This window comes from Felis catus, chromosome C2 (assembly GCF_018350175.1).
Source record: "Felis catus isolate Fca126 chromosome C2, F.catus_Fca126_mat1.0, whole genome shotgun sequence".
NCBI classification, from domain to species: domain Eukaryota; kingdom Metazoa; phylum Chordata; class Mammalia; order Carnivora; family Felidae; genus Felis; species Felis catus.
The window spans coordinates 154,418,602-154,446,285 of record NC_058376.1 but is presented as its reverse complement, the minus strand read 5'-3'; the positions used below and the strand labels follow the sequence as shown (position 1 = coordinate 154,446,285).

Genomic DNA, 27,684 nt, shown 5'->3' with positions numbered 1-27,684 from the left:
AAGTTGGAACACCTGTGAGATTAATAACACCCAGGCAAAAGTTACCATTTCAGTTGGTGACCCCCCTACGCCACCCGATCCCTGCAACTATGTTGCCTTTTGTAGGAGATCACGCTACAGTGATAGGGAGAGAAATATTTAGGATGAGTGTCTAACTCAGTGGGATTCCTGGAAGATCTAATTATGCAGGAACATTTTCTTGTGTTTTGTTTTGGCAAAGTTATATGGTAACATTATCCACAAGATCCCAGCAGGGTTATTTAAGTTTGTGGAAAATTTGTTGTCGTTACACGTGGAATGACAAAGTAGCTCCCCAAGTCTGAGAGCCCGATTGATTGATTGATTGATTGATTGATTTTTTTGCCTGAAGATCAGGGAAGGCGCTCATTTGCAAAGGTTACATGTGCTGTGGCACCAGTATAGATTCTAATTAATTGGGCCACATTAAAAATTTATAGCGCCTTCCTACAAACCCTGGGCACACTTTGTCTGGGAGTCCTGCAGGCATGTGATTTCCCGCGTGGCTTCTGGAAAGATGGGTACTGTGAATTCTCTATGCAGAAGGAAGAAATCGGGCGGGTAGCCAGCAGCCAACTTTTGGTCATTCTGTTATTATGGCTTATGAGCTTTTAGGATTTTAAAAGAGAAAGGCTGAGAATAATGTCTAGAAACGCACGTATGTCCGCGTGATGTTAGGGATAGAATCAGGGGAGACACCCCTAGCGGCGTCAGAGGCTCTTGTCTGTGCAGTTCTCGTGTGGTGTTTTCTGGCTCACGTGAGAGGAAGGAATATGGCGTTCTAGTGAAAATCCATGCGTTGGCCTCTCTTGCGGTGTCCAGGAAACGAATTGTCTGGAGTAGGTGAGGCTGGTGGAGGTTTCTAGTACAGCTGTCACTGGGGGAACACAGGGTATTAAAAAGAGCTCTGATCCACAATTAAAATGATGAAGTCCTGACCCCACTGTGCCACTCGATGGTTGTGTCTCTAGCCCAGGTCACTTGACACGATGTCGCCTGGCCTGGCTGACGTCAAGGTTCTTGGCGGTGCTGGGGTTCTCTGGGTACTTAAGTTTGCACCTGGCTGGAGACAGATGATATACTACCTGGTGTATGGCTAAATCATGCTTGGACTCTTAGCATGAGATAGGAAATAAAGGTGGTCATTAGCCGGTGTGGATGATCAAGGTGGAGACTATTTAAAATTTCCAAGACTAGACCCAGTCTCCGTGACCACGCAGTTACGGCCATAGCGTCCTCCATACTCTCTGGGAGTCTTGGGTCATCTTCAATGATGGCAGCAGGGGCCATTAGTCCTGCTCTCCGTGGCATCGATTTTGGTCAGAAGATTCTCCTTATCGGCAATAGAAAATATGCAGGGTTCCGAGTCTGTGACGCGACAGGCTAGTCCTGACCAACTGCTTTCTCACATCCAGAGTGTTGACAGCCCCGTGTTTGCATTGCTGTGAGAATGTGCCCAGAGTTGTCTTTTTCAGTTAGAAATCGTGTCTGTTACTTTGTGCGGAGAGAACACCTTGGCCACAGACATCTTGATTCTGATAGAGGTGCGGTGGAAGGTTCTCTGAACAACGCGTCCTAACCTCTTTATTCTTACAGTGTCCACACTGGATAAAATAAATAGAGTGGCAAAGCTTATCTTGCCAGAGTCAAGACTGAGATGATGGTGAGGGTGATGATGGTCCATTTATGGGGTAGGTACGTGAGTCAAGTACCAACCTAGGCCAGTTATATCCACAGAGCTTGCCCTCACGTGTGTGTGTTACTGATACATCAGAGGAAATTTGGAAAGTAGGATGACAGTTCCTCTTCTTGGTACTATCATTTTCTGCCTTTGATCTCTTTGCATATTGATTTGTTTACTTGTGATTTATATCGTATTCAGGGAGAAAAAGGTTTTTTAGGCTCTTTTTTACTGTGATAAAATATACATAACACAACATTCGTCATGTTAGCCTTTCCTAGATGTCCAATTCAGTGGCATTAAATACATTCACAGTGTTGTGTAACCGTCACCACATCTACACCCACCACTTTCTCCTTGTCCCCAGCAAAACCTCTGTACCCATTAAATAACAACTCCGTTCCTCCTTGTCTCCAGCCCCTGGAAACATCTATTCTCTATCTCTATAGGTTTGCCTATGCGAGGTGCTTCATATAAGTGGAATTATCCAATATTTGATCTGTGTCTGGCTTCTAATGTCTTCATAGTCCATCCACGTTGTAGCAGGTATCTGGATTCCATTCCTCTCTAAGGCACACGATTGCGTGTGTGTACCCCTTTCTGTTTATCCATTCATCTGTGGATGGACACTTGGGTTGTTTTCACCTTTCGGCCGTTACGAATAATGCTGTCATGAACACAGGTGTGCAAGTATCTGTTCGAGTCCCTGCTTTCAATCCTTTTGGATGTGTGTATGTATAGTATATATATATAATATATATATATATATATATATATATATTATATTATATATATATGTAATATACATAATATATATATAATATAATATATATATAATATATGTATGTATATATATATATATATATATATATATATATATACACACACACACGTACTGGGAGTATATATCTGAAGTGCTAGGTCATATGGTAGTTCTATGTTTAAAATGGTAGCTTCTTTTTTATTCTTTTTTCCTTGGTTCTGAAGTTTGGAGCAACACCAAGCAAGGCTAATTTCTCTCTCTCTGAATATTCTGTGAGCGTTTGAAAATAGCTATGATGTCCTTTCTAAGTCTTCTCTTGTCTCAGCTAAATATTCCAAGTGATGTAACCTGTTTTTTTAGAAGCCAAATGTAAGATCTTCTACCAATCCCACCTACATTTCATGTTAATTACTTTTATCAAGTAGTTCACTCTAGGGGAAGATCCGAATACTTACTCTGGGGTCAAGTGCATCAGGCTGCTTCCCCAAGTTTATGTTTCCTGACCTTGCGATACACGGAGGAAACATTTTAGAGTTACAAAAGCAGAAGTCATCTTTATTTGTCAGTTCATGAATAATCACAAAGTGGATGGTGAGGATAAAAGTCCTCCACCCGTCTTTGAAATTTCTCATGTGGATCCATTAGAAGTATTTAACCTTTATTTTGAGTTTTTAGAAAAAAAGTGGCTTTTTTTGAGACTGTATTCATTGACTTGAATATCATGTCATAGTGTAGAATATCCTTACACATAGTAGACGTTCCATAAAGACTTGTTGGAAGAATGGAGAATTGAAACATTGGTTTTTCTCCATTGGATGTTTTTACTGAGATCACACCTCTCTTGTTTTAAAGGCACTTGTGATTATCGTGGGGCTCTTCTTATGTCCAAAGCCGTGACACCAATTATTTCCATTACTGGGGTTCTGCTCGATGTTGATCTAGGTTGTGTTTGTGTCTGGGTAAAGGAGAAAAAGTGATAGCCTACATAGGAGCTCTACGTGTTCGTAAGCTGCCTAACTCTTAAAACCCAAAGGAGAGCATTCGTGTAGAATTTTTCTAATTCTAAAACCCAAGTATGAAAATTCCTTTTCTTAAACATCCCCCTCGGTTCTTCCTCTCCCAGACAGCTGTCTGGCCATTTTGACATTTGCACGGGTGGCTCAAGAATATTCCGGAATGCCTCTGCATTAGGTCGACCAAAGAGCTTAGTTAAAGGGTAGAGCTCCTGGTTGACTGTTGCGTGTATTGACCAAGAAAATTTTCTTTGGGAAATTAAACTGATGTGAAAATTTGTTATCGATGTTTTTTGTCACCTGGGGAAAAAGTGCAAACTTGCTGAAGATGTTAGTCTGTACACTCTGTTCATGCCATGGTTGATCTCATTTCTGGAAGGATCACATTCCAATCACATTTTTTTTTTTACTCTTTAAACTTAATTTTACATGCTCAAAATATTTTAAGCATTGACAGAATAACCGTTTTGAGAATAGGATAGGTCGTTCGTTCATAAGGTGTCACAGCTTTTGAACACCTTACACAGCCAATTGACACATCACTAATGTCACCACAATTTGCAAGTGGCATCTGTTTGCAGAGGTTGGACCAGCTTAAAATAAAAAAGAAGGGATGATGCATTAGGGCAGAAATATTTCAATTGTTCCAGTAAATCAGTGTTGATTGTGTTATTTCATCATCTGGTGCCTCTATTGATTTGAAATAAGATGAGCCATCCTGTGTTAATTATTAGTAAAAGGGATGAGGAAAGTAACTAATAAAGGGACCTTCCTGACTTGCTAGTAGAATTCCACGTTAATTTCCTATTTTAGATATCCCCTGAGAACTAAATCACTCCTGGAAGTTGAGTCTAATCCGGATCTCTCACCACATGACAGCCCAGTGGTTATGTCTTGCTCCCCTCTCCCTGTCTTTCTCATCCCCACGATCCCACAGTTGCTATTATTTTCAACTCGGAAGTAAGCTTGAGAAGAAAACCTAAATATAATGTGAAATGGTAATGATTTTACTCATTTTCCACATCATAAACATCTGACAGCCTTGTTGATCAATTTCCTATAGCTTGTCTTACAAGCGATTGACTGCCTTTGCGACATACTATCCCCTAAATTATGTTTAAAATGTTATTTCCACTGAAAGAACCATAGTAACGTTTATTTTGTGCATTTGTACAGAGTCTCCTTTTTCTCCCCAACCCCCAAGCCCACTATCACCATTGAAACTTGGCCAGAATATCCATCACTCAAATGTTGGATAAAAGATAACTTGGTAAAAATAGTTTTGCTCTCTCGTGAGAATGGGGGAAATTTGAACAGATTATGATTAAATAGCCATGGAAGAGTCGGGTAGCTTGGCGAACAGAAAGCTGGAGTAGGGTTGATTTCCTGGCACTGCTTTCTTAGCAAAGAGAACAATTTTAATCAGTTACAAAAATATTTGTGATCCGTATGTTCCTCTGCTCATCCCCATCTGCCCATATTCTCTTTTATCTCGGTAGATGATAACTTTATGATTCAGGCGTGCAAGAATAATACCTCGCTGACTTTGGAGCTCGGTGCTATTTCAAAACGTGTCCTGGTAATTACGCCACACACACACACACACACACACGCGCACACACACACGCATCCAGGCTGTTCCCGCTTTGGGTTGGTTACGTGAATACCGGTTTGTTCTTCCTCTTTCTTCGTGGAAAGAATTATATCTTGTAGCCACCTGCTGGGGCTGGAATAATGCATCCGAGGCTTAGATTTGAAAACTACGTTGCCATTCACCTGCTGGATTAAATGCCACTTTGCAAATATGAGGATCAGAGAAGGAAGACCAAAAGATCGCGGTGATCATTGAAAACTTCATTTTCTCTGGGAAAAGGAAAACAGAAGCCACAGCACATGTGGTAATGCCATCCATCACTGGTGCCTATTCTGAGACATATTAGATAATGGGCTGGTTACTTAAATAGATCCTAATTGTAAGACGTGTTGACTTCTATTTAATATCGGGCGTTAGCCAAGTGGCCGTGGTGAAACCGGTCGAAATTGAAAACTTGAAATGACTGTTGATGAGCGATCCATTTTTGCCCTAAATGCACGTTTGCTTCTCTCTCATAGCTGCATGGTGTTTAGCAACAAAAGAAGCATCGGAAAGCCGACTTGGCCGTTGTAATAAGACAGGAATGAGACTAGAAATCACTGACTCCGTTAGTGATCCCGCTTTCAACAGTTGTTCCCCCTTGCACAACAAATGGTGTTGTAATCCAATATGTTGTCCTTAGAGCCACGGTAAAATCTGGTGAGGAGCCAGCTGTGCTCATTTAAACTTGGGGCGGGGGGGGGGGGTGCGGCCCCGGGAAAGGCAGCGTTTCTCAACTCGGGACGCAACAACTGAGCTGCAGTCGGGTGTTTGCAAAGATGGGCGTATGATGGGGAGAGGTGTCCGTGCAGTTGGGAGTTCGCAGGCGTGCCCCAGGGTTGCCGCGGAAGGGAGAGCTACCCATGCTTGGTTTTGGCAAACGTCAGCAGGGATCCGTCTCTGGGTTTGCGTTCGAGCTGCCTTTGCTGCCCCCCCCTCCCCCCTCGTAGCAGTTGTGAGAAAGAGAAAATGCACACGAGAGCGAGGGGTTGTTTCCAACGGGCTCCAAGTTTGCAAATCTGACAGCGTTTCTTTTGCTGTCAAACCGAGAGCCCGGCTGGTGGTGGCAATCCTGAGAGCCCAGCTGGTGGTGGCAATCCTGGCATGGAGGGAGGGGAACGGGGAGAGACTGTGCTCAACTGCCCAAGGAGAATATTAGGAATTCTTCATGCCAGGCTGGAAGTGGGGAGGGCACGAGTGCTCTCAGCCCTGCCACGGTGAAAGTTTTCTTTTTTCTTTTCTCTTTCTTTCTTTCTTTCTTTCTTTCTTTCTTTCTTTCTTTCCTTCTTTCTAACTGTTACAGCCAATGCTCGCTAAATCAAAATCTTCAAGTACGCTTCATTAAAAAGGAGGCACGGAAACGGCATTAGACTATATGATACTCATCTACGATTGAAGCAAAGAGCCTTTGGTTTTTTAAAAAAGGAGGCAAGACTTTCAGCTCACGGGGCGATCTGGATGCTCACTGAGGCAGACACACGAACTGGTTGTTGGTTTTTTTTTTTTTTTTTTTTAATATAAAGTGCGAGATTTCACTAAAAAAGGTTAAAATTGAAGTGAGTAATCTTCGGCGCATAATGCAATCGTTAATTTTAGCTCCCTGCGTGGGTGCCGCTCTGACTTGAACAGTCGGGCTGTAGCCTTCGTTAGAGAAGAAGCAGGCAGCCCGAGACAGGTGGGGCTGATCGAGCTGTGAACGTGATTTGCTGGAAGCTGGTCATTAGCGTTAGAAATCGGGTCCGATTGTTTTGGTCGTTCGCCCCGCCGTGACCGTTGCCAATATGACTATTGACTTCTCGTCTTTCTTTCAGGTTGACGATGGGTCACGCCGTGTAAGGGAATCGCAGGGAGATGGGCATTCTGAACTGTTAATGGGGACATGGGACTCCAGTTGTCTCTGATCACTGGTGTGGATTTTCCCGGGGTAGAGCGACAGAAGCCGCCAGTAAGTCGCCAAGACCTACGTCAGGAGCTCTGCACGAAAGGTAAAGGCCTCGTTGTCTGGCTGTCAGCTCATCTGTATTTTGTTACTGTCTAAACGTGTGCCAAGAAGAGGTCCGTGAGTGTAACCACTACAGACAGCATCTATGACAGGGACTCAACTGGCTTAGAGTCTATAAAGTTAGTAGAGCTCGATCTGTTCCTTCCATTTTAAAGTTGGTCACCATCTCCTTTCTCGTTGAAAGGCTTTGAAGAAAGAGTCAGGGCCATGACGTCCCATCGCCTCCCCCTACCCAGTAGGTTGAGAAACACGGTGTTTGCCCTCGAGAAACAACCTTCGTTAGCCACACACGTAGCCCAGCCAGTGTCACTAAAGTGTGAGGCGTCCGTCTGAATACGCTGGATGGAAGATCCTAAAGCCTCCTCCGACTTGAAAGCATTGCTCACCAGTAACTCACAGACTCGAGTACCAGCCTTTGGGCAAGTCTTCCTTTGGCATTCCCATAATCCTTTGCTGAGGGAGCCTGCGTTGTTTTTAAAGATACCATTAGGTGCCATCTGTTCTGTCACGGTGGATCTTAGCAGATTTGCCACAGAAGTTGCTGTGGTCGAGATTTTTCTCATGCTTCCTCTGTGCAGTGGGAAGTCAAGTGCCTGAATTTAGTAAATGGTCATTACACACTCCCAGGGAAACGTTACCACCGTTGTGTCCGATAATAATCACCGTGGTAATGAGCGGTAGGAGGACAGCCCTCCCTTTGGGGGAATTTTGTGGAAGAACTTTTGTGGACGGATGGACTTTCTGGGTCACGGTGTCTTTCTTCCTCGTTTTCTTTTTCCTTCCTTCACTCCTTCCGTATTTCTTTCCTCCCTCTCCTCTGCGTTTTTTCTCACATCTTACAGAAAACAAGAAAAACCGAGGGGGAAGTAAATGCTCAGTCATTCATGCACCTCGGTTGACGGCCCATCAGGAAGGGGAAGGGTCAGGGGTGGTATGGGGTCGGGGGACAGAAGATAGTAACAGGCTCTCCCTTTGGAAAGCCATTTCCAGTGTCCATGTAGTGGTCTAGTGTGAGCCCCGAGGAGCAGGGCTCAGTGGCCATAGCTTCATTAGAGCCGCCTTCCAGAGACTTCCTTCCACAGGGTCGGGGCAGCCCCAGCGGCTGGCGGGAGCCTGGGAGAGCACTTTTGCCTTCAATAATGGAGCTGTCAGTTTGAAGCCGGACAGCGTTGGCCCTGAAAGTGTTATTGCCAAATTTAGATGCCGTGTACGAACGGAATCCTTACCTCTTCGGTTGCTTTTGGCCCCTCGCACGGCGTCCTGTATTCCCCGTGCCTGGGAAAGCGTGCCTCCGGTTGAAAACTCGCAAATACTTTTCGAATCATCTGGGGCCTGCCGCCCAACACCCAGAGCACCCCGTGACTCAGCGGCGGAGGGTCGTTTCTTCCAAGAGTTGGACGGAGACTCTGTTTCTCTTTCTCCCCTGCTTTGTCGTGGGGCATAGGGACTGGTAGATGTGTGGGAGTTCCGCGTCTCCACCTAAGATTTGTCGATCCCTTTTGATGGCAAGGTGTGTATTCGCAAGCGTGTGTGTGTATGGGTGCGGAGGGGGTGTGGAGAGGGCGCCCGAATCTGCCTCTCGCGTTTGCCTTGGGTACTGGATTTGATCTGGCTTCGTCGTTCTCCCCTTGTGTCACAGTGACAGAGCCGCCCGAGTCGCTCATTTGAATTCGAATACAAAAGGAGACATGAAATGCCCCGGGAATAACAGTCAAGGCTCTACAGTGCGCTGACTTTACGTTCTGACTTCTTCACCTCGTAGGGCATCGAACCTTGCGATTTTGATTTGCGTCCGGGAGGATGTCCGAGCCAGGAGACCTGAACCCGGCCATCGTGGAGGAAGGCGGGACTGAGCAGGAGTCGGCCACCCCAGAGAATGGCATCGTGAAATCCGAGAGTCTGGATGAAGAGGAGAAACTCGAATTGCAGGTGAGCCTGGAAACCTAGTCTCTCGCACAACTGGGTGCAGTTCCTTTCCTTTATTTTTGGAGCGCTTGGGAGGTTTTTCCTTTTTTTTTTTTTTTTCTTCTTTCTTTTCTTTGTCTCCACTGGAGAGTTTGACTACGAAATGAATAGGAAATCCATAAAGCTAATCCTCTCCTTGCCTAATTATTAATTAACTTTTTCTTCCTGAGCAAAACGTGCTCCGAAATGCCCTTTGAAATGAAAACAAGGGCCAGAGATCCTCTTTGAGGACTGAATTTGCACACGGCATCTCCAGAGTGGTTTCCAGACCACCTCATGGAGCTTGAGAAGGGTTTCTCCCTGAGGCAGCTTGAGGCTGGCTGAGACTTAAAAATGGATTTGCTCTTCCACAGAAAGCTGAAGACTCAACTCATTATCATGAGACTAAGAAAAATCAAAGGCGTGAGCTCTGTGGACCTTTGAGGGCAGGCTAAGATTCAGTTCATGTGAGCCAACCAACCTAAGCCCTAGAATTCACAGCCAGGGAGAGAGAGAGAGGGCAAGAGGAACAGAGACAGAGAGAAAGCCCTAGAAAAGGGCAGGCCAGGGACGGAGGGGGGTATTGGGGCTGTTGGGAGTGACTGACAGTACCGAAAAGGTGATATGATTAAATACACCATGATTTATGAGAGAAGGAGATTTGGTAGAGGGAGAACCAACTGTATTTGCAAATAGCCTGTATTGATTTTCTTTGAACCAAACTACAATAGTGTTCATTCTTTTTATGTACCAATGAACAAAGGCAGATAACCACATAATGGTCAAAAGCCTTCAAGGTCAGCTTCCCCCCCCCCCCCCTTGCATAGCTGCTCTAAGGAGAAGGAGCTAAAAGTTAAAAAGGTCAAAAGTTGGGGGGGGAGAGGGGGAGGGGAGTCCTTCTCAGTGGTTATAAGACCTTATTGTTCCTATTGATTTCTGGACTCTAGTGACACCTCTCTCTCTCTCTGTCTCTCTCTCTCTCTGGTTGTTGGTTTACTGTCTGTTTGTTTGTTTTACTTTGTTTCCAACACACAGAGGCGGCTGGCAGCTCAGAACCAAGAAAGAAGAAAATCCAAGGTAGGATTCTGGAGATTGCACATTGACGTGATATCACGGATGTCAGTTGCATAGTCTACACTGGGGTGAAAAGATTTGCCGACAGTTCAAACGGTCGCGTGTGGATCGTGGCTCTCCTGGTCCTGCCCGCTTGGAAGGGGGTCCTGTTGACACTTGTCTTTTCTCCCTGGCTCCGTAGGCTTTGCAACTAGAGCGCTTAGTGTTCACGTGGCCGCAAATGTGTGTATCTGATCCTGTTTCTCACAATTGCAGATTTGAGAGTGCCTTACACAGTGAGCCCCGGCTTGTTTGGCTGTCCTTTTGCGCGACACCTGGGGCAGACGCTTTAGTCGCCCCGGTGGATTTCTCCCTCGAAGTAAACAGGTGCCGGTGTTTCGATCCCGTTCCTCGCCTTCTGAAGCATCGTTTCCATTCAGATCCCTCCCAAACTCCGTGTTAGTTCCGTCATCTCTTCCTCCTTAGATGATCAGGAGATGGCAGCAAGGCATTCTTTGTATGTTTCCGATGTGATGGGCACAGTTTGCTAAAAGCGTTCCTTCCTTACATCCACGCAGTCACGTCCCCCTCCTCCTGCGTCCCCACCAACCCAGGGGGCTCAGTCTGGGAGCCAAGGCACACAGACAGCACTGAGCCCCCAGTTCGAAGCTCGGTGTCCGAAGTCTGACTTGGGGGTGTCCTGTGAAGGGGTGGGGGGGGAGACGATTTGACAGCCGGAGGACGTCTTCTGCTTGTTGTCTTTATTTTCCTGTCCTTGCCTCTTCTCTCCCCTCCCCAGTCAGGAGCGGGAAAAGGTAAACTGACTCGCAGCCTTGCTGTCTGTGAAGAATCCTCGGCCCGGCCAGGGGGAGAAAGTCTTCAGGACCAGGTACATACCCCCTGTCATTTCCATTAGCTGCACGAATGGGATCTCTCTTGGTGTGCGTGTGCATGAGTGGAAAGCTGGTGCTCCGCACTGGTTTGGGGGAGAAAAGAAAGATAATCAAAGGAAGAAAGAGTTTGCTGGCTTCGTCCCCCGTTGATGAGCTATGCTAAACTAGCTGAACAGTGTGTCACAGAGTGTTACGTTTGTTTTTTTCCAGACTCTCTGAAAACTGCAAATGGGAAGGAATGTCAAAAGAATTTAGATAAAACACTTAAAAAGTACGCACGGTAGTGCTGAGTTTCCTCAAAGGCTCTCTCTTGATAAGACTGAACCAAATACAGTCCTTAGTGTCCACTCTTCTTCCTTCTGGGACGTTCTTACCTCTCACTTCCCAAATGCACTTGCCTATAAGAAACACAACTCTTGGCTCTTACAAAACTTTAGAAATAGTGAATAAGGTGCACTGAGCTTTGGAGACCTATTTTTAAGGACTTTGGTAGAGATTTCGGAATCCTGGAACAATTGGCCGGAAGTGAATCCGAGCTGGTGGTGAATTTCATATTATTAAATTTATAGGAATTTAATATTCTTATCTATCGCTGTGGGTCCTTCCACTTAGGTTTGCTCCTTACAGCGAGACTATCGGGGTCGGAAAATTCACATTCTGACGAAACCCTCCCGTGACAAAACGGGAACTTCTTATCGTATTTATTTTTGTTTGCCTTTTAGGCATCGTATCAGCTTTTATTAAAAAAAAAATAGTCTAGCTGCCGAAATGTTCCTTGCTTTTTCAGAGGCTGAGAGAAGTCCAGACAAAAGTAAAAGGATTTATCTGAGCCCAGGGGAGAGAAAATTGATTAAGATATCATTGTTTTTGTTTGCTTTTGTTGGCTTTCCTCTTTTTGCTTTAATTGAAATACTCTAAATTCTCCTCGTGGATGCAGAGAGCATTGAGAGCACTTTCTTTAAAAGGACCAAAAATAAATACCTTATAGATTTTGTCCTAAGAGTATTTTTTTTCCCCCTAGCTTCGTTTTCTCAATATGCCACTCATGTCGTAAGGCATAGACAGGCTGTCTTTTCTCTAGCCATCACTATGTTTCATACACAAGCTTTATTTTACCTGGGCTCTGAGAAGTGTGTGGCTTCCCTTCAGCATTTTACACGTGCTTCTATTTTTCATGGAGATTGAAAAGGGGAAATAACGCGAATATCCTGGCTCGTGTTCTTAAATGTTGATCGACGGCTTGTAATGTACCACACGCGGTATATGTTAACTCTGCAAAATGACAGACTCTGGGAGAAGTCCTGCCCCCGGTTGTCCCCCACTCCTAACACCCGACAGAGGAGGACAGCCTTTGTAGACTTAATCTGCTCTTCGTCCCATTTGACGAGGTACCAGGAGGAAATTTTTAAAGAGATCATCTGTACTGTAGTGCCCGTCCTGGACCTGAGTCCGGTTTCTCCATACGATTGGTGCAGAGAATTAAGAGGCCAGGGGTGCTCTGTTCCAGCTGGTTTCAAGCTCAGTGGCCAAGACTAGCTTTGTAGGAGAGGTTTAGAGCTTGCGCACCCCTCTTGGGGCTGGCTGAGGGGAGGCGGGAGCAGACGGCCAATAGGAAATACCCAGACCACGCATGTTAGTGAGTGGGCACGTTCCTTTTTAGAGAGTAAAGAAGCAGACCTTTGAGCTTATGTGCGATGCCTTCATTAGGTACCACCGGCACTTACAAAACGTGGGAACTGAATCCCAGAGAACCCCGGCAGAGGTATACATTTATATGGATTGTATTGCTTCCCTAATATTTGTATATTCACAGTACTTGGAAAACTGCCTTCATTTTCCTGTGTGGGGAAAAACTCTTGCTACCTGTATTACTTGATCTCAGACCCATAGCTGACGGTTCAGTCTGTCCTTCAGTTAAAGGAGCTTTGCTTTCCAAATGTTCTACGATTTACCTACCAGTGTATTACTGTGACTTGAATCATTCTTTTACTGTTGTTGGATATAAACTTATCCTGTACCGATGTATCAATTAATACCTGTATTTTATTATTGAGCCTATCAATAAAAATATTAAAAAATAACAGATTGTTTTTTACCAACTCTATAGCACTTTTGTGTGTTCTTTCAACACCATAATGTATGCTGATGCCTAGAAAAGCGAGGTATTTTCCCGAGAATAGTGTTTGTCCACACGTGACGTGAGTTTGTACATTTTTCTTTTTTTTTTGGTGGAGGATGCTTTTTAGCCTCTGCTCTTGTGTGTATGCTTCCAACCCTCTCTGATCATAGCTGCAAACTGACAGAGGCAGGGGATGCAGTCGGTTTTGGAGAAGCAAGGAGACCACTCCCATGGCCTGGTGCCCTCAGTTTCCCCTCCTGATCAACTATTGAACTGATCCTTCCCCGCCCCCGACTGTATTCCCTTGAAGCAGAAACGTTCCAGCTGTTCCCTTAGCCAGTAGAAGCAAATCAAAACCTTAAAATCTGCCTGAACCTTTGCAGACTAAGACATTTCTGTCCCCAATCACATGACAAAGAACCTAGGATCAAGTTACACTCGGTTTTACGTATGTTGTGTAAGTGCACCCCAAGGGAAACACGTGGATGTCAGGAAATCTGGCTAAGATAAATATCTGTCATGAGAACGTGCTTGATTTCATCCTCTCTATCCTATGTCTTTCCAACCACGGAGTCTTTTTCTTCCAGCCAGGAGTTCACAAGGTAACCCCTCCTAAAAAACGAACTTGGTGTGGGAGGCCTTGTGTTACGCTTCTTAGATCAGCCAGGTTTACCAAGAACCCTAAGAATCCTAGGTCGGCCATAATTTGAGGGTGTGCAGGCCTCGATCTGGTCACGTGTATAGGAGCATTAGTTTAGTTTTTAGCGAGGAACACTGTTAGTCATTGGGGATATATTTTTTTAACGTCATAAATTTGAATGTCACGGTAGGAAAAAAACCTTTCCCATCAAATGATCCTTACATAAGCAAAAGTGGGCTTAATGTTGGTTAATTTGTCATAGTTTTAATCATAGCTTGGGCTTGTCATAAAACTAAGCGATCTAATTTGGCTCATTCTTCTTCAAAACAGTGAACATACTATCAACCAAATGGCTGCCGCCTGAGTTAAAACAAAATGAGCTGTTTCCAGTGCAAACGAAATAAACATAAAAGTGAATCCGGCTCCAATACTGTAAACAGTCCGTTGTGTACCAAAGCATTGGTTCAAGAGAATTTTCCATTTTGGAAAGGATTGACTGCTGCAAAAATTAAAATACTAAATTGATGGACCAGATAGTTGTACCTCCCACCTTTTCTAAAAGGCAATGCTTATTGTAGCCATATGTTATGGTGACTTATCCATGGAGTTTGTACCCAGTGTGTGATAAGAATCTGTGCCCAGGATTCCTGCATTTAGACAGCTTGGTTTTTCTCAGCAGTAGATACCCTTGTTTTGTGGTTCTAAGACAGACTTTTCAGCGCAAATCGGCTATTAAGGCCTTTATGTCTGTTCCATCTGTAATTACGATTCGTAATATCTGTCTGTCTGTCTTTGTGCAGATTTCTCCTTATAAGGGATTATCGAAAAGAACTCGGAAGGCTTCTTCTTCTTCTTCTTCTTCTTTTTTTTTTTTTTGAGACATGACAGTGGCTGTGATGCAAGCTTACTGATAAGGAAATGGTTCCTAAGTGTTTAAAAATAAATCTGTAGGGAAAATAAGAGGTATGATCTAGGAGAAAGTGACTTGCTTAATGTGAATATTCATGAGGCCAAGTTCTAGTACGAGATGTTTCTCATGAACTCCCATTGACTTCTGAAGTTTAATTCACCTTAAAGGGCAATTATTTTTCTGACAGGTTTAATTTTTTACCATTTAAGAAAAAGAAAAAAAAAAACCAACCTGCTCCTGGCTTCCATTTTCCTGTATTTAATAACCTCTTTGCAAAATGGAAACCAGACAGAGATTCTTAAATCTGGCCCTAAATTATTATATTTTTTCCTCAACAGGAATCAATTCATTTACAGCTTTCCAGTTTTCCCAGCCTGCGAGAGGATGATAAATCTAGGAAAGATGACTCAGAAAGAGAAAAAGAGAAGGATAAAAACAAAGATAAAACCTCTGAAAAGCCCAAGATCAGAATGTTATCAAAAGGTGAATGTGAACATGTTTCCTTAACTTACTGAATTTGGACAGATCAGTAGTCACAGAGCACATCCTAGACTTACACACACATCTCCCTGCCACCAAACTCTGCCCATACTTCTCTGTGTGTCCGTGTGTGTGTGTGTAAAAGGTGTGAACTCTATTTTCTTTCTGTTCGCGGTGTCATTATTTGTGGAGCCAGAAAGGTTATTTTTAGGATCCTTTATTTCTTTGGATTTTCATTTGGGTCTTCTATTTTCAGTGGTAACTTGGTGCACAGCAGTGAGCATAAATCTCTTAATTCAGGTTTATTGGTCCAGTTAAGTTGGGCTGAGGAGCAGTAATGACACCTAGTTTTAGAGCTGCACTTCCCTATTTATCTTAAAAGACAGACAGTGGATTAGCAATTCACAGCCAATGAGTGATAGTGTCCCCAAAGCACAGATGTATACATCAGTGTCGATGGCATACGTGAGTAACATTGTATTTGGCACAAATGGATTTGGCCTCTGGCCACCCATGTACTGCCACGTAATGTCTCACCTAAAAAATACACGCTTCTCCTTCAATAAAGTTTTTCCAAGAACAAACAGCGCTGTGCCTTCTAAATCCCCGAACCGGTCTTCCAGACTTGTCTAATTGTTACAAAAGTACCACCGCGACAAAAAAAGGAAACGCAAAGTAAAACAAAACTAAGTTAGGTTGAAATGAAGAATACCATGAGTAAATAGCTTTGCGGTAGACTTTTTCTTTCCTTTTCTTTTTTTCTAAGTAACTGAGGCAGAACAGGGCATCTGCTACTTGTATGCTCTGTAACCATGTATCTGCGTCTACCGATGGCCTCTGTTACTGAAGATCTAAAACCCGAGGTGTAACAAGAGTGAAGAAGTACAGGTGAAATGGCTTTAGAAATGAAGCTTTAGCCAGCATCAGAAGAGTTGAAAGACTTGGAGATTATTTAGTGCCCTCCTGTGTTTTGCACCGATTGATATTTAGACAGCCTTGCCACAGAACTTGTATTTTTTTTTTTTTTTTTTTTGCCTTCTCGGGGCTAAGAGAAAAGGGATTTCCTGGAATCCCAAACTCTTCAGAGTTCTCTCTGTGGGTCTGTCACGTGGAGGGGCCTCGCTGATGTACAGCAGGGAAGGAACACGTGACATTTCACCCCACCCACCTCCTACCTGACCGTGCCCACGCCCCGTCCTGTGACAGCTGGAGCTTTCCATACTCGGGATCTGCTGGGTTTCGAAACACGTCCCGTTCACGCCACTAGCTTCACCTAAAATGTACCCAAGCAAGAGGGAAACATTGCTATCCCCTTTTCCCCATCCGCATTCCTGACAACTCCATCCTGCTGTTTGTTTCAGATTGCAGCCAAGAATACACGGATTCTACTGGCATAGACTTGCATGAGTTTCTGATTAACACATTAAAGAATAATTCCAGGTAAATTATTAAATAAGCCTCTTATTTTTAGAAGAGTCGAGTGGACTATCGCAGTGTGGTTAGGGCAAACACTTTACAGAGTTGTGAAATGCAGGCACCTTTTCTAAAGTCTTAAGCGTTCTTTTATATTTTTTCTGCGAATAGTTTGCATGTGTACTGCTTATAGATACTCTTTTTTTTAAATATATGAAATTTATTGTCAAATTGCTTTCCATACGATGCTTATAGATAACTCTTGAGTCCTGGGTAGCTCTCCAGTGAATCCGTTATAGTTTACGGGTTCTGCTTTCCTGGTCACAAAGAGATACGGATTAAGGGGGAAAGGACACGAGAACAAGAGTCAATGTCAAATAAGCCAAATTATGTTCCACTGAAGTTATATAACTCTCTACTTGGGCTTTGCTCTGGTCCAGTTTCCTATTAACGTAAAATCTACAGTGTGTCTGATATGTTTTATGGGCTTCATTCCTCCTATGTCTTCAGTGACATGAAAACCACAGAAGTTTCAATGTTACAAGGAGAAATCATCTCCAGTGGAATGAGATCATACGTATATGGGCAGCACGTTCCAGAGAAGCGTTAAAGATCTGGAGCCACGTACCTTCAAACCATCTCTGTCATACATGCAAACGAACTTGTTTGGTCTTTGGGAATGGCCAGTCCGTCCGACCTTCTCATTTTTAACATTTATTTTGCAGGGACAGGATGATACTCTTGAAAATGGAGCAGGAGATTATTGATTTCATTGGTGACAACAAGTATGTTCCATTGCAAGGCGGGTTAATTTCTACGATGGGGTCTTGGTTTGGGCTTTGGGTTTAATGATGCGTTCTGGAAAGACTGAGGGATAGATAAAACATTACTTAATATGTTTGCCGACTTGGTGAGTGGGGATGCTGTTAGGATTAGAAGCTATATATTGATGGGGATTGTTGCTTGGACCATGTGTGTTTCTGCTTGTTAAGTTCCTGACAAAATGGCTATAAACAGGGGGCCGCTGATTAGCATAGAGTAGCTGTGACAAGAGGCAACCCTTTTCATTTTTATTATAGTTTTTTAATGGGCTCCAGCTGGCTGCAGTCAGTGATGCCTGGGCATAATTGCGCTGTTTTCTGTGTAAACCGTGTAATGACACATCTCCAGATAGGCATCTGCTGTCACATAGTATGTCATATCATTTGTCCTGGGCCTGGCTGTGCCGATAAGGTATCACGGACTAGAAGAGAATACTTTCCAAGGGACGTTAGGTTCTCTTTGCTGAGAGAACCGCGCAGCTATGAAACAAAGACACTTCTTGTAGCTTAACCGATACACATAGATACATCATCAGCGGAAAAGTGTCCAGAAAGGAGCACCTGAAATGTTGCCGAGGATGAACTAAGCCTAGCGGTTTGGACGGGAAAGGACTGGTTTTGTGTGTGTACCTGTGAAATGTACTACAGGCCGGAAACGCCAATGCTGATCCCACTCTGTCCTGTATTCCTTTCCAGTAATCATTATAAAAAGTTCCCTCAGATGTCATCCTACCAGAGGATGCTTGTCCATCGAGTGGCGGCTTACTTTGGGTTGGATCACAATGTGGATCAAACAGGGAAATCTGTTATCATCAACAAGACCAGCAACACAAGAATGTAAGCCCCTCACTGTATTTATTTAGCGTTTCCTTTTTTTCTCGTACGGCTTCGTTTATAAGAGCATGTTATACAATTCAACGTACGTGACATTTAAACCGTGCAGCGTTATTTATCTCTTGCACTTATCAGCAGCGTGTGGCATTTATCTGCAGAAGATTATTTGAGGACCAGGGAAGTTTGTACAATTCGGGCAATAAAGTGGATTTATCCCCAGAACTTTTGTATAGCTCCTGAAACATAATTTTCTCTCTTCTCTCGGTACTCCACGTGAGGGGGTGCATGGGTGGCTCAGGCGGTGAAGCAAGACCCGACTCTCGATTTCGGCTCAGGTTATGGTCTCCCGAAGCGTGAGATCGAGTCCCACGTCAGCTTCTGTGCTGATAGTGCAGAGCCTGCTTGCGATTCTCTCTCCCTCCCTCTCTCTCTGCCTCTTTCCCGCAAAATAAATACATACGTACATACACGCATACATACATAAATACATAAATAAAACCATTTAAGAAACATACTCCATGTGATTACATCAAAAGAGCATGGAACATTTTATGTCAAAATATAACTCAAATTGAAAATAACAGACCGTTTAAAACCACAGTGACGTCTCCAGGATAAGTGTTCTTTTCTTCCTCTTTCTGGTTTGTAGACCTCTGTCTTGCTGTAGTTTTTAGCGAGACCAAAAGCCCTGAACCCAGAGACAGAAATCCCACCCCCAGGACTCAATTCTTTTACTTACCGGCTGTGGGACTTGAAACAAATTCGTTACAATCTGCCGCCTCCTTTTTTTGTTTGTTTGTTTTTCACCTGAGGAAGGAGAATTTTGAGCTCCATAGCTAAGCTCCAGATCTGAAAGGAAGATGTTTCTTTGTTTTTGCTGCTTAACGTGATGGTTTGGCCTCTGTCTTCCTATGTTTCCATGGGCCCGTTGAGTCACCCAAAGCACAGCATGAGTGGCCATTGGCTTTGGAAATGTGGATCTGGCTGTCTTAAAGTGATGTCTGTGTCAAAGCCACTTGTCTAGCAAAATCCACGTTAAACTGAAAAACCGTCCCTCTGCGACACATTCTCCGAAGGCATCTGTGTATTATCGCTTACTTTTCCACAGTGCGCTTGGTGAGTTGTGCCAATGGCGTGGTTTTTAGGAGTGCCGTGTTAGTGGAGGGAGCCTCTGTGTTGGGTAGAGCAGTGTGGTTCAAACACTGTGTTTTCTGCTCACCAGAGAGGCTGGGCAAGTATGGCTGCAGATGAGGCCCTTTCTGTGCGCGGCGCTCGGTCGGTCCGTGTTCAGCAGAACGAGAGTGCGGGCCTACCCGCTTTCCGCTTTATCTGATTGCTGGTGCGTGGACCTCCGATCTTCAACCGTCATAGGAATGAAAGGTCACTGCCCTTTCATTCTTCATGGGTCCCCTCCCCATGGAGAATTCCTCGCTGTTGCTGTTTTCAGTCTCCATTCTGGCGTTTGTTACGACTCTCGGATGCTGCAAGTGCAGAGACACATTGATCGCAAAATAGGCGGTGGATGGTTTTCTTTTTCTTTTTCCTCCTCTCTCTCCATAGACCATAGCAGACATGGAAATGCCCGTAGGTCAAGTATAGCGTCCGACACAGGTCCAACCAGTAGAGCGAGTGCATTTATTCATAATTTGCATTGATCTTTGCAATCGCATGGTCATGAACATTAGCGCACGTGTTTGAGACCTGTTTTTAGGTCGAGTGGTTTTTGAGAAAATTGGCACTGTGTAAAGACTCTTGGTGAATGTTGAGTGATGGCTCTGAACTTGCTGTAGGTCCAGCGTGGTAGCCAGGAGCTACATAGAGCTATTTACGTGTTGGTTGAAATGAATCAAATTGAGATAAGATTTAAGCTTCAAAGTTCAGGTCCTCGGCCAAGCTAGCCCCATTTCAAGTGCACGTATGAGACAGAACCTATAGAGAATATTTCCGTGATTTCGAGAAGGCCCATTGGGCAGCTCCGGTCTGAACCCTTGGGATTCTTACAAGTTTCCAAGTATCACTAGAGTATGTCATTTGTCCTTTCGGACTTCTGTTTTCTGGCTAATAAGTATCATATTATCACGCTCTTAGACTTCTTCACTTCCTGGAGAGCACTGGTTTTTGTACGTATGTGTGTGTGCATGTGCATGTGTGTGTTTTCAAAACTGGCCAATTTTAAATAGACCCCACGTGTTTATGCCTTCAGGAAGAGGGAAAGGAGCACGTTTCAAGTGTGGTCGCCACAGCAGAATGCCTATTCTTATGCGCACCCCCTAGCCCCTCTCTGTGACTCACACCATGCCTAAACAAAAAGACAAATGACCATAGATCATGGACTCTCAAGGTATTTCCAGAAGAATTGACCTTACCAGTGTCCGGTGTGGAGCTGTCAAGTCCTGCTGTTCGAGTCCAGCCACCCTTCTGACCATCCTCTATTTGAGGGGCTCTTGTCTGGGGATATGGGCGGGGCCTTTTCGGACAAGAGAAGTGGGTGAATTAAATGTCATCTTTCAAAGAGGAACAAGTCCCGTCCTCAGGACCTGAAGAGCCGTCGGCATCTTTAACAAAGGAGAAATGTTGTTCCGTAGAAAGTTGTATGTTTGATTTTAAAAGTTTGTTCCCATGTTCTCTTGGAGTTGGAAGTCTGAAATGGGACGTTCTAACCAGAACTTGCCGTGTAAGTCGTAGGCGTCTTGGTTTTCTTGGGTTCTCTGAAAATTTCAAGAGTTGTGCTGTCAGGGCAATTGGTATGCGATGGTCAGGGGGACCACGGTCATAGAAACGTGTTTTAATAGGCGTGTTGTTGGATGGAGAGGTTTCCATGTACCGGAGGGAAGGAGGCCGAGATGGAAATTCCTCAGGTGGCTCCTCGTGGGTTTTGTGTTTGAGGGATGCCTTTTCGGAGTACGCGGTTCCGTGCCAGTTCAGTGCAAGTCCGTGAAGGTGCATATCTTAAATGGCACCGTAGCTTGGGAGAAATGCAGAGAAATGTGGACGGAGGGGACAAAAATGGACTGTAGGGCTGACTGTGAGAAAGCACGTTTCCACGCAAGTTTTGATGTTTCTATCTCACCGACACTGATCTTCTGACGTGGATGTCGCTCAGCCACATCATGGCTGGGATTCATTTCCCAGAATGCTCGCGTTTCTAGAGCATAAGCAGTTCGGGTCATTGTACGGTGTGACTTGAGAATATTAAGGTTTGCAGAGAATAGTTTCACGTGAGGCTCAAAGCATTTAAAGTCGTGATAAGACCCTGTGAGGATTGTATGTACATGTGCGTATGTACTTCCTCGCCTCTGGTATTTTCTCTAATGTCCTGAGAGGAAATATACCTGTCCTTCATGATGGAAAACATTTCTCTGAGGACTAACTTTTCAGTTACTGAAGTGATAGAGTAGGATTATCTGCTTCTTATTCATTGCATGGGGTACTTTACCTCTCATTTCCTGTATGTTGTTTCATTTAATCTTGAAATCGTATTTACAACCTAGGTAATTAGAGCCTTACTTTACAGAAACAGAAAATGAGGCACAAACTCAGGTTCAATTTTGGACCAACAGAGAAGCAATGATTAGCATGGCTGGGATCCAAGTCGGTTTGTTACATGCCAAGAGCAATGTTCTGAAATAACCTAACTCTCTTAGAGCAAAACCACCCAGAACGTCTTGAGCAGAATCCCCAAGAAGATTCCTTGGATTAGTTGGAAATGCCATCTAAGTCTCTTGTTGTCTGATAAGATACAAGGAATGGGCCCCGGTGGGGGGGGGGGATGGGGAGGGATCTTCGAAAATGAACTCAGTGGTAATCAGCAAATAAAACACACTCCCCACAGTTTGATACTTTTGCTACCTTTTCTGTGGTTATCACTACTAACAAGATGCAATGTTTGGCGGGGGGTGATAGCGATTCAATTTCAACCTTGTTTTATTCCATTTCCATCTTTCCCCCACCAAGAATGGAAAAAGCTACATTCATCAACGACGTCATTGTAGGAGATAAAGCTGTCTATTGCATTACAAAACTGCTGTAGGCAACCCAATTGTTCAAATCCATGGTTTCATGCCGTAGCCACAAGAGCATGGGGTTAGGGTTGGAAATTAGAGTAGTCCAGAGAGAGTAGGAAATGACAGCCATGCTCACGTGGGAGACATTCCGGGGAGGTGCCTTCCTCTGAGCAAACTTGGGTGCTTTAGAGAATTAACAAAGGGAAGTCACCTGACTCTTCACAGCACAGCAACCCTGTTGGTTCTCTGACGTGGCCGGGGTAAGAGCAGGTGAGTATATGTAACCTGGAGCCTCCCAGCACACCTGTCCGTCCACAAATGGGGTCTGAAGAGCTGGGGGTGCCTCTCACGAGAATTACTGTCTTTTTGTTGGAATAACGACGTTTTTGAGCTGAGATTCACCCTGTTATGTTCTGCCACCTTTGGTTTATTCCTCTTTCCCCTGTGGGTTGCCCGAAATACGTTATACTCTGTGGCCCTTTCATATTTTCTTGCGTTGGGATTCTTGGTCAACTCCCAGATTTGGTGGTGGCACCAAATGAGCCCGTTGGAAATCCGGGCAGGGTCGGTGTTATTCTGGTATGAAAAGTGGTGTTTACAACGCATATTTACTCTCTAGGGTGTTGCGTTCTAAAGATACGCACTTGGGATGGAGACTAAAACTATGAGCAACGATTTTGTGGAAATTGAATGCTACGTGTACCTGAGTCTATTTTTGTATGAGAAGCTTCGACCTTCTCTGTATCTGCCTTTCTTGTCTCCACTTTGTCTTTTGCTTACTTTTCCAGGTGGTTAGCCCAAAGCAGCCCGTGGTTCTTTTGTTAGATGATTTTTTTTTTCACCGCCATCTGTCTTTCTCCATCTTAGAGAAAGGGTGTGTGCTCAGCTTGTATCATTTGGAGGCTTGAAACCATCCTCTTGCCTTAGTGTTTTCCAAGGGGCCAAGATCAGGCATAGGCAGAGAGTCTCAAGTGTACCTGAACATCTTTGCATATGTCAGAGTAACTGCTGAACCAGTCCCAGATAATTGTCACGTTAAAAGGTTGTCATCTCTCGAATATTTTTTTTTCCTTTGACTTTGGCACCCACCCACTGTCATTGCCTGAAATCCCCTATTTCCAGAGTGCAGATCAAAGACAGAAATGGCATCTCCATTGGAGGAGAGTGGTTCTCAGCCCCAGAAACCATGAAACAAGAATAGAGACCCAGAGTTAGAGCTTTGGGGTGACGTCTTAAGATAATACAATGCCTGGATTCCTGAGAAGTGTGGACCTGGGTAGTGATGACCATAGTTGGCCTGTTCGTTTGTTCCAGAGAGGATAATGACCCGAGTTAGCTATTTGGTAAATCAGAAGACTCATGAACTTGCTCTCTGTCTAAATAAAGCTTCTCTTTGGTGACAACGGTTGAGCCCAGTTGACTTTGTCAAGAAGCCCTGAAGTGATGGATAAGTCCTGCCCTGAGAGGAGGGACTGTGGGACCTTCCCCATGCCCAGTGGCAGACACAGAGAGGGAGTGCCAGAGCCGTAAGGGACACCTGTTCTGTTCAGTTGTCTTAAGAGGCTATGGTTTAAGGTGGGAATTACTGGGTTTTGCCCCTTGGGCATTTCACTCCCTGCAGGTGATCCAGGATGTTTATACCAAAACAGACTCACTAAAACCCCAAGCTTCCCTCCCACGTGTGTTCTATTCGTTTTCCTTTTGGCTGGCACGTGAATGGCACCCGTCAGTAAACGGAGCAACATCCCGATGCCACTGCTTGCCGAATAATCCTCTGTAGAAGATCAGGCATCAATTTCTTTAAGTGCCTCTTGGAAATCTCTGAGTGGTTGGTTGGTATCCTGTTACTTGCAAACATGGTAAATTTACTCTGCACTTTCTATAGGAATAGAAATCGTCTGACTAAAATCCAAAGATCAGAAGCCTAACTCAGAATCACATTGCTCTTAGGAAAGCCACGATGCTTTATTTACTGAACTGACACCCTAGTCCTTTAATCAATACTCAGGCTCAAAGTAAGACTTATTTGTTAACATCGGTCAAACTCCCTATCACTGCTCTCAAATATTTGTATTTTCTCATGTTATTATTCTCAAATACCTCAGAGAACGTATCCTGTAGATGAGATAGGTAAGTCTCAGAAATAGATCTTGAGGTGAGAAAAGAAGTTTGTTTTGTTCTTTTCCCCACCAGAGATGATGGATGGCCCTTTGAGTGTTGCATGGATAATTTACCACTTAATTTTAGAAATGAAACATGCATTCTCCTTCTATGATATTAGAATCTTTAATATAACTTTTTTTAAAGAGCTTTTCCATGGAGTGATTTTTTTTTTTTTTTTAGATAATTAAGTGCTTGTTTATTTAGCTTACCACATTCGAGGTAGATAAAGCTAGACCATTTTACAAGAGCAAAAACTGAGATTTGGGTCTTGATCGTACTTAGCCAATACACAGAAGACCCAAGATGCCCGCCTCTACAGCCATGACCCTCCACCTAAGGTCAGGGAAACAACTAACGTGCACAGAATCACTACTCTGAAATGACAAAGAGCAAGAAGAAAACCAAACCTTATCGCTTGGTTTCCTTTACAAAAATCCTAATTTGCATTTAATTATTTTTAAAGTTGAACAGAGAACTCGAGGAAACCATGGTAACACTAAGGTGGATGTTAAAACCGTGATGCCAACAAAACTCCAGGACCGCAGAACACCCCGGATTAAAAATTGTCCTGGCACGCGCAGAAGTAAGACAAAACCCAGCTCCGTGTTCTTAGACTGTGCTGAGCGAAAAGTAGTTCTCAGGTATTCGGTGGCCTGCTTTGAACAAAAGAAGTGTAGGCTATAGAATATGTCCATCTTCTGTTTATTGTTTGTTTGAAGAAACAAGGTAATTTTGATCAGGACTCTGTGTGTGTGTGTGTGTGTGTGTGTGTGTGTGTGTGTGTGTGTGTGAGATCTGTGTCATACAGGTTGGGGCTGTTGGAGAAGGGTTCACTATACACACACGTAGTACCTACAGTGTGATCTCAAATGTGCGATCGGTTTGGAGGGAGTATTACCGGGGCCTGGTTGCTCCCACCTACGGTTTTGCTGTAGGCGGCAGAATTAGACCTGCTTCCAGAGCTCTCTCCCTTCCTTGCATCAAGATCCGCCATTAGGGTTGTCAGCACTTGAGCACCGGTGCCTTGGGAAAAGTTTGGGGTCGTACCTGAAGATGAAATGTATAATGACCAGCTGGTCTTCTTGGTGTAGTTCTTGTGACTTGTGGATCTTAACCTTTCTGATAGCAGAGAGGTCATTAGCATGTCGTCGTGGCTTTAGGAGAGATAGAATGGGTCATATGGTAGAAAGACAGGTTGTAGTTTACTGGCCCAAGGTGTTTGGTTTCCGTTGAAGCGCGTACTTAACAGGCTAGATTGTGATTATCGGTACCAATCTTCAAGCAATAGATCGGAATCCGCCCGGAGAAGTGGTTGCATACCTAATACATTTTACCCCGCAGCTGGACTCCTTTCAACCTCCCAGGCTGTCTAGATCCCACAGCATTTCCGGGAGAGCACAGCGCTCACTTCCCACCCTCCTGCCCTTTAAACCAGGAAAGTGAAAAAACCAAAAACCAAAAAACCAAAAACACGGCATTTCTTTACACATACAATGCGTATTTAGTCATTCCATACCAGTTAAAGCACACTGATCACTCTGGACCTTCTCAGCAAGTAAAATACTATATTTGCATATAAGCTTAAATGGAATGTTTTTATACACAGCATTGTAAGCAAAAAGCCTTTCATGCCAAGAAGCAATAATCACATTCAGCAGTTTGCAAAGAAAACATTACTTTCAGACCATTGTTACTGCTTCATTTGGAACTCATGAATCACACCATTATTTGAATATTATAGTGCAGATTGGATTTACCCTCATTAAAATGAACACTAATGTAAATGTTGGCTCAATATTCATTGGCAGGCCTTTAGGTTTTGACTCCCCAGAAAGGTACGAGCGATGGTAATAATAGATTATGACATCTATAGAGTGATTTTCCCATGCCTGGCATTGGGCTTGACCCTCCCAAACACTTTAAGATAAGAATTGTTACTTTCCATTCTTACAACGGAACAAACCAGGCTTCTGTCTTAGGCGTGTTAAGTCCAGTAAAACCTCGGATTGCGAGTAACTTGTTCTCTGAATGTTCCGTAAGACGAGCACACATTTCTAATAAATTTTAACTTGAGAAACGAGCGATGTCGTGCAGTAAGAGTGGCACGTGATTGCTCAATGTCACATGATCACAACTGGGCCGACGGTTCTTGAAATTCGCTTTGGTATACGAGTGCTTTGGATTACAAGCCTGTTTCCAGAACTACGCTCGCAAACCAAGGTTTTACTGTAATTTGCAAAAAGGCCCACTCTTAGTAAGCTGTAGGGATGAAAAGACACAACAATGTGTGTTTTGAAAACGCCAGACCTTTGTTAGCCCCACTTATCAGCATTTACGTGGGAATTGTTTAAAATTTAGTGTAATTATTGAAACTATTGCTCCGTTAAATTTCGTATGCTAGTTCACGTCCGTTTATATTAAAGTTATTAGATTATTCACATGCATTGTGTTTTGGGGGGAGTGGAGCTTTGGTCATTGGGTGTTTGGAGGGAGCACTCTATCTATGAAAGGTTCACTGATAACCTAGCCCCTTTTTAAAGAAATTTTTCATTTGTGGAAATTCTCAATTTACAGGTAAACTTGCAGAAATATGCATGTTTTTTTAGCTGAATATATCCGTCTGATGTGTATGCCTCTGGGGTACTGTTGCCAATACCATGGACAGTACTGTTCAGAAATGGCTGAATTCACAGACAGAGAAGACAGCATTCTAGGTCTTAAGGCATATGATTTCTTTCTCTTTTTCCAATTTCATAATTTCTCCTGTTTTGACTCATCCTTCTTATCTTTTTTTTCCTCTACCGTTATTATTTGGGTTCTCCATTTAGAGAGGGGGAAAAAAGGTCTTCGGATTGAACACTATCACTTACTTATTACAATTAGAGTATGATTATTAAATGCAAGTCTCTGTGTATATAGATCAACAAGGACATAGCATTAAAAAAGGGGGGATTTTTGACAAAATGCCACAACGAAGTATCCACTTTAGATTATAAAATAATACAGGGCGTGAAAGAAAGTATTCAAAAGATAAGAATATTTTAATTGTTCACAATCCAGTGGTTATATACAAACCACTTGTAGGTTGCTGATTTGGTTTCCTATCTTTCTAAACCAATAGCTTTTATTATTTTGTGGATGAGATGCTATTTATTATAATCATCACAAATGTATGAAAGATTAGCAGTAAAAGTTGCCCATTACCCTACCATCCGGAGAAAACTGCTGCTATCATTATTCTTATTAAATAGTATGGTTTCAACATATATTTGAGCGTAGTATATCCTTCTGTACGTCGCT

At 43.7% G+C, this 27,684-nt stretch overlaps 1 protein-coding gene across 29 annotated transcripts in view; it reads left to right on the top strand.

Annotated features, from left to right (window-relative positions):
* Positions 1 to 27,684, top strand: part of ARPP21 (cAMP regulated phosphoprotein 21) — a 155,461-nt gene that overhangs the window by 33,779 nt on the left and 93,998 nt on the right. For 24 of the 29 annotated variants that reach the window (XM_023260783.2, XM_019810985.3, XM_019810984.3 and 21 more), the window contains exons 2-9: positions 6,920 to 7,093; positions 8,873 to 9,039; positions 10,090 to 10,131; positions 10,907 to 10,996; positions 15,008 to 15,152; positions 16,511 to 16,589; positions 17,288 to 17,347; positions 18,080 to 18,220. In XM_023260783.2, coding sequence (XP_023116551.2) covers positions 8,911 to 9,039; positions 10,090 to 10,131; positions 10,907 to 10,996; positions 15,008 to 15,152; positions 16,511 to 16,589; positions 17,288 to 17,347; positions 18,080 to 18,220 — 686 coding nt within the window. In that variant the 5' untranslated portion in view covers positions 6,920 to 7,093; positions 8,873 to 8,910. Of the gene's footprint in view, positions 1 to 3,166; positions 5,374 to 6,645; positions 6,665 to 6,764; positions 6,784 to 6,919; positions 7,094 to 8,088; positions 8,621 to 8,872; positions 9,040 to 10,086; positions 10,132 to 10,906; positions 10,997 to 15,007; positions 15,153 to 16,510; positions 16,590 to 17,287; positions 17,348 to 18,079; positions 18,221 to 27,684 lie in introns of those variants that run through there. The other 5 variants (XM_011286309.4, XM_019810971.3, XM_011286304.4 and 2 more) reach the window with 5 other exon arrangements.